General features: G+C 34.0%; 1 protein-coding gene across 1 annotated transcript in view; it reads right to left on the bottom strand.

The window, feature by feature from the left end:
• The window catches only part of Cntn6 (contactin 6), a 181,599-nt gene that overhangs the window by 73,576 nt on the left and 94,694 nt on the right, over positions 1-13,329 (bottom strand). Inside the window, exons 5-6 of the mRNA XM_048354889.1 lie at positions 12,907-13,110; positions 10,821-10,923 (exon numbers count right to left, since the gene is read on the bottom strand). Coding sequence (XP_048210846.1) covers positions 10,821-10,923; positions 12,907-13,110 — 307 coding nt within the window. The remainder of the gene's footprint in view (positions 1-10,820; positions 10,924-12,906; positions 13,111-13,329) is intronic.

Here is a 13,329-nt window from a genome sequence, read left to right as displayed (position 1 = left end):
AAATAGAATTTTCATTACTGGGGCTATTTGAGAAAGCTTATATTTCTCCCCTGGATTTCTTAAACCTCATTACCCACAGCTTAAATCCAGGCCATACTAAGTTTTGAACTAGACACTGGTATGGAGAACCAGTTTCCTAAGATACTTGTGTTTGGGATTATTCTTAACTTGAACCTCATTTCAGAAAATCCTGTCAGCTTCCATTTTCAATCGAAGACAGTAAGGCAAAATAACAAAACCCACAAAGAATGCCTTTGTTAAAATTTTCTGACTTTTCCTCTATATCCTTTCATTGCCCAAACTTGAACTACTCAGAGAAAGAGCTTCAAAAAAATTTAAGGATTGTTCTGTGCTGTTATATTATGGGTAAAATCAAGAATTCTCTTGAAAAGTAATCTCATTGTTATGGAACATTGGGTAAAACATTTGGAGTGATCTAAATATAGTCATAATTCTATTCTTCTGGCCAGTGTCTACTTCAGACAAAATGTGAGTCCAGTATCAACATTAGACAAAATGTTCTAGTCTTCTCAATATTCCTATGCTAAATTTTTCTTTTTCTCCCTTTTTGTTTTTGTTTGGTGCCAGTCTGGAGCTCAGGGCCTGGGCACTGTGCCTCAATGCTCACGGCTAGCCTTTTACCACTTGAGCCAGAGCTCCACTTCTGGCTTTCTTAATATTGAAATGGAGACAAGGGTTTCAGGGATTTCACTGCCTGGGCTGAGTTTGATCTACAATCCTCAGATATCTGAATATGTAGGATAATAGGTTGTGAGCCACTAGCACATGTCTCATAACTTGAATGATGGTATAAAAAATGGGGCTTTTGAGAGGCTATAAGAATGTTTTTCTACCTTTCCACCATGTACATCAAGGGCACAAATAGAATGCCCTAGTTATGAAACAAAGAGTGGCCCTCACCATATACTACATTTATCAATGCCCTAATTTTGAATTGTACAGTTTCTCAATGTTGCCCAACAAAGAGAAATAAATTTCTGCTGTTTAAAAGCCACATCGTGTGTGTCATTTTGTTATGCTAATATAAAGGAACTCAGATGCTGCCTATAGCAAGTTTCCCTCGAGGAAAAAAATCTAACAGAGTGCATGTGTTCATTTGATATTTGACATCACAGTTGCTCGGTTTGGAAATCCACAAGAGATTTTTACATGACAGCAATGGTGTGACATAATAGCAGAATGACAGCTTCATTTGGAGTAGAGCATACATAAATTTTCATTATACTACATAATGGGTGACCCAAACTATATCAGCCTCAGTTCTTTCTTTAAAGGAACTTGAAGTGACCTGAAAGGAATCAGCAGTGAGAGATGTTTTGACATATGAAGTTAAATCAAAATATGAGGTTTACATAAATTGCCTTACGCTCAAGATTATCAATGGATATGGAAAAGAACCATTATTCAGAATTATATTGAATTTGGTAGATGATCATAATTTGTCCAAAAATTTTTAATATGAATCAATACTAACTTTAAATAAATAACCTAATAACCCCATAGGTCTCTGCTATTCTTAGAAACAAAGAAATTTTTGGTCATGGCAGGAATTTGAGGCATGTATTACTTCAAATTATTTCCTTATCTCAATTTAAAAGAAAATGTTTCAAACCAAAAGAAGACATTGGAAATATACTTAAATTTACTCAAACTTTATTTTATTTTAAATCTATTGTGGACTTACTATATATTATGTATTGTACATAATCTTTCATTGAAACTGCGTAATAACACTAGGGTACACATAACTATTCTTGCTTACTTACATTTGCAGATGAGGAGACTAGGGTGAGGAGAGTTTGCATAACCCATTCTACACATCATAGCAAAACTTTCAAATAAGAATTTGAGTTAGAGCCAATAATCCCACAGAAGCATGTCTCATTTTATCTTTCCATAAACTAGCATGATTGGTTGCTTCCATATCAACTAACCGAATACGATGAGACTACAATCCTATTAGCACGCCTAAAGTAGCTATAGTGTCTACCTAATGAACTGACGTAATTTGCAATCAATACATAAAAATTGTTGTTGTTAACAAAGGCAAGAAGGTAATTTTTGTTTTAGTTTAAGTATATTGACCCCAAATTTCAGTAAAGGCTAAGAGATGGATTCCAAGGTTAGATGAAAAATACAAGAAAAGTAACTGATTCTTTTATCTTATCTCTCTTCCAACTTAGGAATAATCTTTATGTCCTCAAACTGTTCATGACTTCCAAGAGAGAATGATGGGTTTTTTGAGAACAATGGGCATAGCCTGGAACGGCTGACAGGAACTTGCAATCCAAAATAGGAAACCCATAGAGAAAAATCAATGAAACTAAAAGCTTTACTGCTTTGAAAGTACAAAGAGAATTATTCAATTTCAAGTTGGACACAGAGGCTCATATTTGTAAACACAGTTACTAGGGAGCTGGAGATTAATAGGATCATAGTTTGAGGCCATTCCAGGCAAAAAGTTAGTGAGACTCGATCTCAATCCATGGCTAAGCTTGGTGACTGCATCTTTTATCCCATCTACATGAAAAAAAAAATCACCATTAAGGCTGGCCAAGATGAAAACAAGACCTTGTAATATAAAAGTAACTAAAGGAGAAATTGAGCATAAATAGTGGAGCAGCAACCTACCAAGAGTGAGGGCCTAAATTCAAATTATAGTACCACAAGAAAATAACAAATAACAACAATCAAAATATCATTGAGCTAACACAGAGGGAGAATCCAAATTTTAAATATTATAAAAGTGAGTGATCACTACTAATTTAATTGATATTAAAAATATAACTGAAATGGAATAAAACTTCTTGAAAGAAAAATTATCATGGTAAATGGATAATCTAAATACACCTATACCCATAGAAGAAACAGAATAGCCAATAATCCATCAAAACACAAAGCCCAATCCAGAAGATGTTATTGGGGTTTCTACTAGCACATAAGAAAAAAAAAATAACAATACTCCTCTATTCTCTTTAAGAAAACAGCAAGAGAGGGGAAATTGTCTAGTCCATTTAATGAGCATTACAAAAATACAAAAATGAGACAAAGAGATTTTTCAGAAAAACTGATCAATATATCATAAAATATAAAGGGAAAATCCCTGAAAATATTACAAATTAAATATCATGAGCTTTTTAAGATCTAAATAGCAAAACCAAGTAAAATTTATTTCAAGGCTGTAACAATAGCTTAATTTTCGAAAAAACTTAAAATGGCTGAAGAAAACATAGTATCAGTTGGTACAAAAAGATGCATTGAGAAAATTCAAATCTCAGACATAATAAAAACCTCCAAAAAAAAAAAAAACCTAGGAATACAGACAATCACATCAATTTGGTAAATAATGCCTAAAAATAATGTAGAACTAATATTTGGCTCAAGAATGAGAAGCTGGATGATTCCACATATGATTCAGATACAAGGCATGTGTATCTCAGCAGCAATGCTTTAGAAAAACTACCTTGTACAATATTAGAAGGAAATAAAACAAATGTTTGCAGTTTAGAAAGGAGGAAATAAAATGATTATTTCTTATAGATGACAAAAAATTTTTGTTGATTTCAAAGAATCTAAAAGAATCAACCAAAAATGTCCAAAATTAATAACTTGGAGGAATATTTAAGGATATAAGCGAAACAATTACATTTTTCACGCTAGCCATAAACCACTATAATCTGAATAAAACAACTGATTAAAGTTTGTATGGAAAGACATGAGAAAGAAAATAAGCAATATAATCTTGAAAAGAATAAAATTACCATTCTGGCATGGTCTGGACTAGGGTACAGTCCTGAAGGTGTAATAGAAGAAAAAGCCATCAAAAAGATTAGACTCTAAGTAGAGACTTGCAGAATACAGCCAAGCTATCTTTGACAAAACAGCAAAAGTAACACGGAGAGAAAAGTTTGTCATTTTCTACAAATACAGGAGCAACTAGATTTCCCTATGCTATGAAAAGAATTTATGCACAATTCAGATTTCTCCCAAAGTAAATGCCAAAGGGATCGTGTACAAATATTTAGAACACAAAGCTTTAAAAGTTCTAGAAAGTAACAAGGGAGAAAATGGGAGTAACTGTCTGAAGTGGTGAGTTTCTATATTCAACACCAAAGGCATAATCCAATAAAGAAAAATAAATAAATGGACATGAATATAAACTTTTGAGGTTGGGAATGTTGAGGGAAACAACGGAAGGGGTGAGAATGACCAACATGCATTATACTTACAAACTGATTAACCAAATTGAAATCCCTTTGTACAACTACTTAATACAATGAGAAACATAATGAAACGTGTTCTGTGAAGCAACACAGGTGGTAGACAATAAGATATGAGATAAAAGAGGTGAGCAAGAAGTCAAAGCCCTGCATCCAAATCCCAATACTGGCACAAAGGTAAATAAATAAATAAATTTTAATTAAAATACAAAGCCATTATTAAGAACCCAAAGGTAAAATTTCCATAGAAACAGGGCAAATTAAGCCTAGAAAGAGGGGAATTCTCCTCAGTCAATTCAATGATGGCGGGGGGGCGGGGGGAGAGAAAACTACTTACTGTGTCATCAGTATTGAAAATTAATTTAAAAAAAATTGAAAGAATCTGAAAATTCAAAGTACTTCACTTGATTTGGAAATGCTTTTGTTATGGTCAATGGCCTAAGAACCCGTCCTGTTGTATATTCCACCATGTGGACCTTGAAGGCTCTCTGCAATATATTCTATAGTGATGTCCTGTGGAAATGCAAACAGCCTTAGAAACAACGCTTTTGACATCCAGTATTCTGTAACACTCTGTAAAACACTGTGATAAGGCATTCAGGTTACTGATGTTAATAATTATGCTGAGTAGTCTTTATTTTTCTACATTAGATAAAAAATAATTTCTCTATAACTATAACTATAGTCTCTATAACTATAGTCCCTTGTGTGAAGATTTAAGAACACACAAGAACATTCAGGGTGGCTACTGACTTTATTTGCATTGCTGAACACTGACAGTGAATCTACTAGATTAAACAGTTCTTTTTAAAGGGGGAATACATGTGGTTTGTTTCTAAAAGGTAGCTGAACTGACCTGCAGAAGACATCAGGTTAATTTCTTTACTGTGCATAAAGACCTACATATTCCTCAGAAGAGAAACAAATCTATCAGTCAGTCATACCACATTTGCATGGTGTGCCTATACATGGAGTTTCTCAGGGTATTTCACAATATAATTAATTTGCAGCTTAGGTAATTAAAAGTCTGTCATGTTAAACAAATGAGACAGAGCTGAGAGCTGAAAGCTGTGATCATGTCAGCTCTCAAACCCCAACATAGAAACTGAATTACATATCCCAAAAGTCATACCAATTATGGCTCAGGCAGACATTTGTCCTAATTATTGTAGACATATTTTAGTCGGCAACGGTTTAAGATGGTAAGACTTAGAGCCAGACACCAGTGGCTTATGCCTATTATCCTAACTACAGAGGAGGCTGAGTTCTGAGACTCAAGGTTCAAAGCCATCACTGAGAGACAAATTTGAGAAGCTGCTCTTATCTCCAATAAATAAGAAAAAAATTCAGAAGTAGGGCTGTAGCTCAAGTGGTAGAGTGCTATCTGTGAGCAAGAAAAATTAAAAAAAAGCCAAGTGAGAGCATGAAGTCTGTTGCTCAAAGCCCAGTACCCCCATCCTCCAAGATATGATTAGATTCTATTAACTATTATATGGATGAAAACTTCAGTCAGCTTCCCTCAGTCCTTACTACACATACACCCAACCTGCATGCCTGAAGTACCCTTCTCTGGTGGCTATGATTGGACATTAAGTTTTCTAAGCACTTCCAAGTAATCATTTATACCAGATTTTTTTCTTAAATGAAATACATTGCATTAATCACACACAATCTAGTGGAGTGGAGTGTCTTCATGGATTCTCAATCACTTTTTAAAACTTATTTCTTTTCTTGAAAATATAGTTTAAATTTTTATAACTTTGTACTCTGAATTAAATATTTAAGATCAAATACGTATTGCTGAAATATTAGCAATTAACAGACACTATAAATGGGAACCATCCATTACTTTTTCCCTAACATTTGCTGAAATTTATGAGCCTTTTCTAATAGAACATCTGCATACTTGACATTGAAACTGTATTTGCATATTGGGGAAAAGCATTATGCTCTATATTACAAAAGTCATTTGACACAAATATTAAAGAATTCTGAGCAAGAGTATGATGGAGACTTGAACATCAGATCTGCAACTTATAGTATTCATGTCACTTAATTTCTCTACATTTCAATCTAGTTGCATTCAAAATCAACATGGAAAACTATTCCTAGCTGCATATCATGTGGAAGCAAATAGGACTGCTCTAAAGCTCCTATGGGGAATAAGCCAAACTGGACAAAAGTACAGGTGAAGAAAAAAATAAATTTAGCAATTTACAGAACAAAACAGTGAACTCTGAAAGAGGAGAAAGAAATAAATGCATTAAGCCTGGGGTGGCCCTGTTTTCCCGAGGAGAGGGAATAGAGACATAAGAACTACGGAAATGTGCTACTGTGTAAAGGAAAGATACTGTTAGGATTTGCAGAGCGACATAGCTGGAATTAGAGCACTATACAAGTAAGGAGGGTGCTACAAAATGTATCTACTCAAAAGATAAGTGTGGAAGTGTTATGTGAGGCTGGACAAAAAAATGTTTTCCAGAGTTCATACAACATAGGGAGTGCCACCACATCAGTGGACAAAGATTTAATAAACATTTGGAGCTGACAATAGGAAGAATCATCCTAATAGCAAACTGACCTTAAAAAATCGACCCTGTAAATGATCATAGAAAGCTTGATAAAATAGCACATAAAAATCAAGCAGATTCAATGTAACTTTATAGTTTATAAGAATCTTAACAGAAATATACTGCAATCAAGTGTTCAATAGCAAAATATTTATGATGTCTATTGGACAATCTACACTTCGCAGATATCTAACCATGCTGAAAAAAAAAGGGAAACGTAACTAGAAAAAAATTAGTCATCAGTGAAAACAGACACATGAATGACTGTAATGATAGATTAAGCAAACAAAGAGTGACTTTCAAGTCATCAATATGGCTTCTGTAAAACAACAGGGAATTACAGCTAAAATAACTGCAGGCCACAGACTGTTTAAAAAGTAGTCCAAATAGGAGTACAAATGACCAATGACCAATGCAAATCAAAAGGGTATTGAGAATTCCACATCTCTCTGGTCAAAATGTTGAGTGTCTGGAACAGAGTCAACTATGCTGATGGGAATATAAACTAATACAAACATTATGGAGGTCAGTCTGGACTTTCCTCAAAAAGTAAATTCAAATTAGAACTATTATATATATATATATATATATCTTAAAAGTTACAACTCAGAACATAACAAAGACACTTGCACACCTATGTTCATTACTGCACTGTTTACAATAACCATGTTATGAAAACAGCTCAGATGCTCTACAAACAGTGAATGGAGGTAAGAAAATGGAACACACAGTGGAATTTTATTCATCTACCCGGAACAATGAGATTATGTCATTCGCAGGGAAAAGGATGGACCTGGAAAAGAAATTATGTTAGGTGGAGTAAATTGGGTTCTGAGAGACATAGAAGCATGTTTCTTCCATAGCTGGATGTTAGATCTAAAATATAAACATATATATAAGCAAAAGGTCATATTTATAGATATGATCAATGTATAAATGCAAAAATAAAACCTTTTTTCTTCAATGGAGTCTAGCAGGCTTCATTGCCCTAGCTGTCCTTACACCATAGTCTTCCAGAATCCAGCATCCTGAGTAGCTAAGATTATATATGTAGAACAACCACTGCCCAAGTAAAACTCTTTTTATAGTTGTCTTCCAAAGTAGAACAACCATTTTGCATGCATTTTGTTCATTTGGAGAATTCTTTTAAATCTATTAGCATTGCAATCACACAAAGTATAAGGTTTTCTTACATATAGCATTTTCACATGGATATTGGGATCAAGTGATGTTTTGGAATTGTTTTAACCTCATGTAATTTTAGTTTTGGCTTAGTGACTCTTAATGTTTATTAATTTAGTCAGATAAACCTTAAGAAGTGTAAACCTGTTAGATTCCAGACAATTTTCTCCAAAGGACGATTAAGCTTTCTCCATCTCTTCATTATTCACATTATTATTTTTACATATGCATTTTAGTGCACATATATTATTTTTTTCAATCAGGGTGTTCCTTTCACATATACATTTTATTAGTTATTTAATTATTGTCTTACCGACTCAAATTTCCTCGGTAAAAATATTTCTAGTTGAAGTTTTAGGGAGTTTTAGGTACTATCACATTTTCAAAATTGCAAATTTTACCTTTTACGATTTAATTAGGCATGAATTTTAATGTGATGATTGTTCCCATAACCATGAGATTTCAAAATGACATAATATTTATTTCTAAATTCCTCCATATCCCTCATTTCAAGTTTTCAAATGTCCTGACTGGATTTTTTCCCCTTTTGATTCTTAGAAGCCTTAACCTTAAACTAGTGTCATCTGTAGGCTTATCACCTATTCTTTTTAATTAGGATTATCTTTAAGTGCTTGTACCAAGGAGTTTCAATTCCACCTGCCAGTTTTTCAGTACAGTGTATCTTGATCAATGCCACCCCATTTTTCTTAAATCACTCCTACTTTCATCCCATGATTGCTGACTGTTTCTTCCTTTTCCCATTCCTCAACTTTTAACAAATAGTTGAAAATGGCTACGGATCTTTACTAGTATTTTCAACAGATGAAATATGCACTCAAAAGTATAAGCTAAGTTATTACTTGTCATCATATACTTGTGTATGTATGTGTGTGTGTGTCTGTGTGTGTGTGAGAGAGAGATGTTTGTAGAGAAGGAAGTAATCAGCAAGAAAGAGACAAAAAGAGAGAAAAGAAAAAGGGAGGGAGGAAAGGGAAACAGAAGAGAGGGAGTGATATAAGAGAATAGAGTAAGACAACTATTCATAGTCTCTCTCTTATACCATTTGGATAAATGATATATGATTGTTTTCATGTTATCATTCTTTCAACTTTTCTATAGGTTGGACTCATAGTGGCATAGATAAAATTAATGAAGCTGATAAGTGATCAATCCAACACTATCAAATCCTTTCTCTTTCTTCTTTTATACTCCAGAAATGAGTCAGGCTGGTGCTTCCATTTTTATATCTTACTAGATACTGACACAGAGAGATTAGGGTATTGGAGAGACAGGAAGGGTTATACCTCCCCTAACTCAAATGCTTCCTTTGTAAATTAAAATGTATTTGAATTATAGATGCACAAGAATCGAGTAAACTGATCACTGGCTATATCAGTACTAAATCTTTTTATGTATATTGTAGCTTCTAATTTTCACAACACGTATGCAAGTTAGTCATCCTGAATAATTTTCAATTTTTTATTAGAAGAATCCACATTTCCATATATTAAATATGTTAAGGTTATTTTAACTGCTATATTTCTAGATTTTCTTTTTAAATTGAAGGTCTACTTCAAAGTATTTTGTTGCCAAATATTTTGTTCCTTTGTAATTTCTGAGAAAGCTTAAAACATGGCAAAAGTGTACCCTGTCTTAAAAAGTAGACAAAGAAAACTGATTTAAAGTACCTACAGAGGCATTTAATCAATAGGTAATTATTTATTGGACACATACTATGAGACCAATAATATATGAAAATAAAATATGATCATTTGGATCCATAAAAATGAGCAATATGAGAAATTTAATTTAAAGATATGTTCAATTACATTTGTGGATAAGCAGTCAGCATTTTTCAGATTGTTCAGAACATTTAGTCCATAAAAGATTGACACTTTTAAGGTTGTTTTCCAGTATTTGGAAAATAAATCTCTATTTCTATATGTAATGGTCACACTAGAAATGGCCTCTGGCTTTAAAGGTAAGCCCTCAGAGCTCAGGGTGAAAATCTGTTCTTTTATCAAATTATGTCTGGAAGACAAGAAACCTGACTAGAATCTGGTAAGAAGTGGAGAAATTAGACCTTACCCCAGATAATCACAATGAGGTTCTGAACTTAACCTCTTTTATACGCACACTAATGTTTAAAAATTGAAAATCTAGTCTGTCTATCTGTCTGACCCTCTCCGTCTATAACCAGTGTTTGTAGTCATAAAAATCATATTTAACTGTCAGGCAAAAGCAAAGGAATTTTTTAGATCATGCATTAAAAATACCAAGTATTTAGCTCCTTAAACATATTACAAACCTGTCCCTAATAAACACTTATCTGAGTAAAACAAACTACCCAGGACACTGCCAGGGCAGCTTGGGCCCCATTCTAATTATCCATTATGAACAATGCACTTTAATTAGTCTTATTTTGGAATTGAGCAGTGCAGGTTTTTCATTTGTAAGAACTGATGATTAATTGAGAAAGGAGACACTCCAGGCTGGATGTTGGAGGAGAAGGGAGAAAAGGACCTGTTCAAGGTTTAGATACCTGCCCACTCCCTAATGCAAGCATACACACATTTTCTTTCAATTTGCTGCCTGCAGGGGCCTCATTATACTCAAATTGCAGAATATATCAATACAATACTCTTAGGGAAGAATGGCATCCCAATCACTTCCAGGGTTGAAGGCATATTTGCTTAAGTTCCAATTGTAAGTTCTGCTATTGTCTGTCGAGGACTGGAAATCTGTTTGTTAATTTGCCTTAGTGTAGTGTTGAATAATAAAATGTTTAAAAAGAATAAAGCAACCAGGAAAAACAAAACAACCTTACTTTCCAAGGGCAAAGCATTCCAGTTTTACAGATGAATCCTTTGCAGCTTGTACAGTTTCAGGAAAACGCACTTCAATCTTTGGTTCATATTCCCCCATCACACCTGTTAAATATCAAAAGAACTAGCAGCATTTCTGGAGAATAGAAGTTGTCTATGAATTAAATGTTTCATTAGCTAACCCTTGATGAGTTGGTCTTACTTAGAATGCCTGCTTCTGATTAAAACTGGATGCATGCTTTTGAGACCTACTCTAGTGATAGCCAGACCCATCTCCCCTTCGCGAAACTTCTGGGGTCACAGCTGTTCAGGAAGGAGAGGGTTTTCAGTGGATGTAAGAAGTCACATAGAACACCACAAATTAAACCAGTGTTTCGGCAGCAAAACATAGAAGGCAATCACACTACTTGACATTAAACAACAAATATTTGTATGCCAGGACAATAAGATTTTGCTGCTAACTTAATTAACTATGTATTTGTTTAAAAAAGTCTTTGCTAAGAGCTTTTAAATTTCTTGTATGCCATTGTGGATATTGCAAAGTAGAATAAGAGAATAGTACAACATGCTGCATACCAGAAGTTATAACAATCAGAAATGTGTTTCTAGACTACATCACCGTAATTAATTAACCAAAGACATCTTCAGAGTCTCAACAAATTTGATCATCTTTTGAAATGTGCATCTAAAATATCAGAGTGTTATATTTCCAACATTAATGGTGTGGCTAGTACTATTACATGAAAAATATAAAAATTATAATATAAACATCCAATTTTTGAAATTTTGATTATTACCAGAATTAGACAAGGTTAAAGTTGAGAAGGTATAGAATATTACATCATTCAACTAAATTGGTAGGTTGTTTTCTATTATCTTAATCATTAATATTTCTTGAACGATCATTTCTGAAAAGGTTTAGTTAACTTATATCATGTATATTAATATCAGTCCCGTTTTACTATAAAAATGAAGGATAGAATAAGAGAGATGCAAGAAGGAATTAAAAATAGGGAAAGTAAAAATAAGAGCAGACAAGACAAGACACATGTGCTACAATCTCATCATATCATGGTATTTGAACTCTTGTAATCCCAAACACAGTACTCATTAAAGGGGAGAAATGAATTTACACAGCTCCAACGGTTGTCTAAGTCTGAATTAAGACCTTGCTGACTACCACACTTGAGTGGTTAGTGACTAAGAAAGTTCTGCTATAAGCACTCCTCACTGAAGGTGGCTTCATAGTACTCTTAGCTTTGATTAGTATGATATCCTTATTTGTCTTAAACTCCTCACAGGGGAGAAAAATCTATGAGGTATTGCATTTCAAGTCCAAAATGTGACCATAAAATTTGCTAACAGATTTTCTATCCTTCCCTATCCCACTGTGAACGTTTAATTAGAGAATCAACCAGATTTTTCCACTTCAGTAACTTTCTAACTGTAACTATTACCCCAGCTAGGACTTGACTGAGCTACGAAACTCTTCAGAGATCTATCTAAGTCATGTTTCTTGGAGGAATAAAATTAGTATGAATCTAGCAAATAGCATTCTTCGTTGAATGCCCATAATTAATGTTGGTTTTCTTGGCTTTCTTTAGATGTCAACTCTTTTCTTTTCCCATTTTGCCAGCCAAGCAAATAAAAGTTAAATGCAAAGGCAAGTATGGAAAAGAAAAGGGGAGCACAAAATAGAGGCTGTAAAATAAAGGCATTCAAAATACATCGATTCACATGTATAAACTGGGTAGTACTCACACGTGCACACATACACACAAGTCAACTCTGCCACACATGTATTATTTTCTACAAAGTAGCCCTGAAACTAAGGAAAGACAAGCTGCTCTAATATCAAAAAGGAGAGATGGCACAGATTTTACATATCCAGATCCAGGCATATTGTACGATGTAGGGCAATTACACCATTTCCAGTGATTAATAAACAATTTCTTTCATATATGCGAATTGTTCCCAAATTCACAAGTGTTTTGACTCCACTGAACAGAGAGGAGAAAAAAGCTGTGCCATTCTGTCTACATTGGAGAGGCCACAAATTCCAATCCTAAAGATAACTCATTAGCTTACCATCAGAGCGCTGGACTAAAGGTGTAGGTGGTCCTTGAACACTCCTTTGCGCCTCCTTGTTTGTTACAAAGCAAGTGTAGTTACCCACATCTGATGGCTCCACTTTAGCAATGTACAGGTTTCCTGTCTCTTGAGATACAAACCTCCTCTTGTCCTCTTGGACATACAAGGGGTTATCATTAAAAGTCCATGCATAGGATAAATCTGGAAAATAGTACAACAACAACAACAACAACAACAAAAACCATTATCTTTATTGCATCGATTTTTAGCTGAGACTTCCAGGCTCTCCTTCATAGTTAGAATGAAATTCATGTTAGAATAAAACATGTTGGTACTATTTATAGCCATTAACCTGCTGTAAATATATATTTACTTGCCACATAACTATAACCAATTCTTATCTCCCATTAACTATCAAAG

This window comes from Perognathus longimembris, chromosome 10 (assembly GCF_023159225.1).
Source record: "Perognathus longimembris pacificus isolate PPM17 chromosome 10, ASM2315922v1, whole genome shotgun sequence".
In the NCBI taxonomy this organism is placed as follows: domain Eukaryota; kingdom Metazoa; phylum Chordata; class Mammalia; order Rodentia; family Heteromyidae; genus Perognathus; species Perognathus longimembris.
The sequence above is the reverse complement of the archived record's forward strand: the minus strand, read 5'-3'. Positions and strand labels throughout refer to the sequence as shown.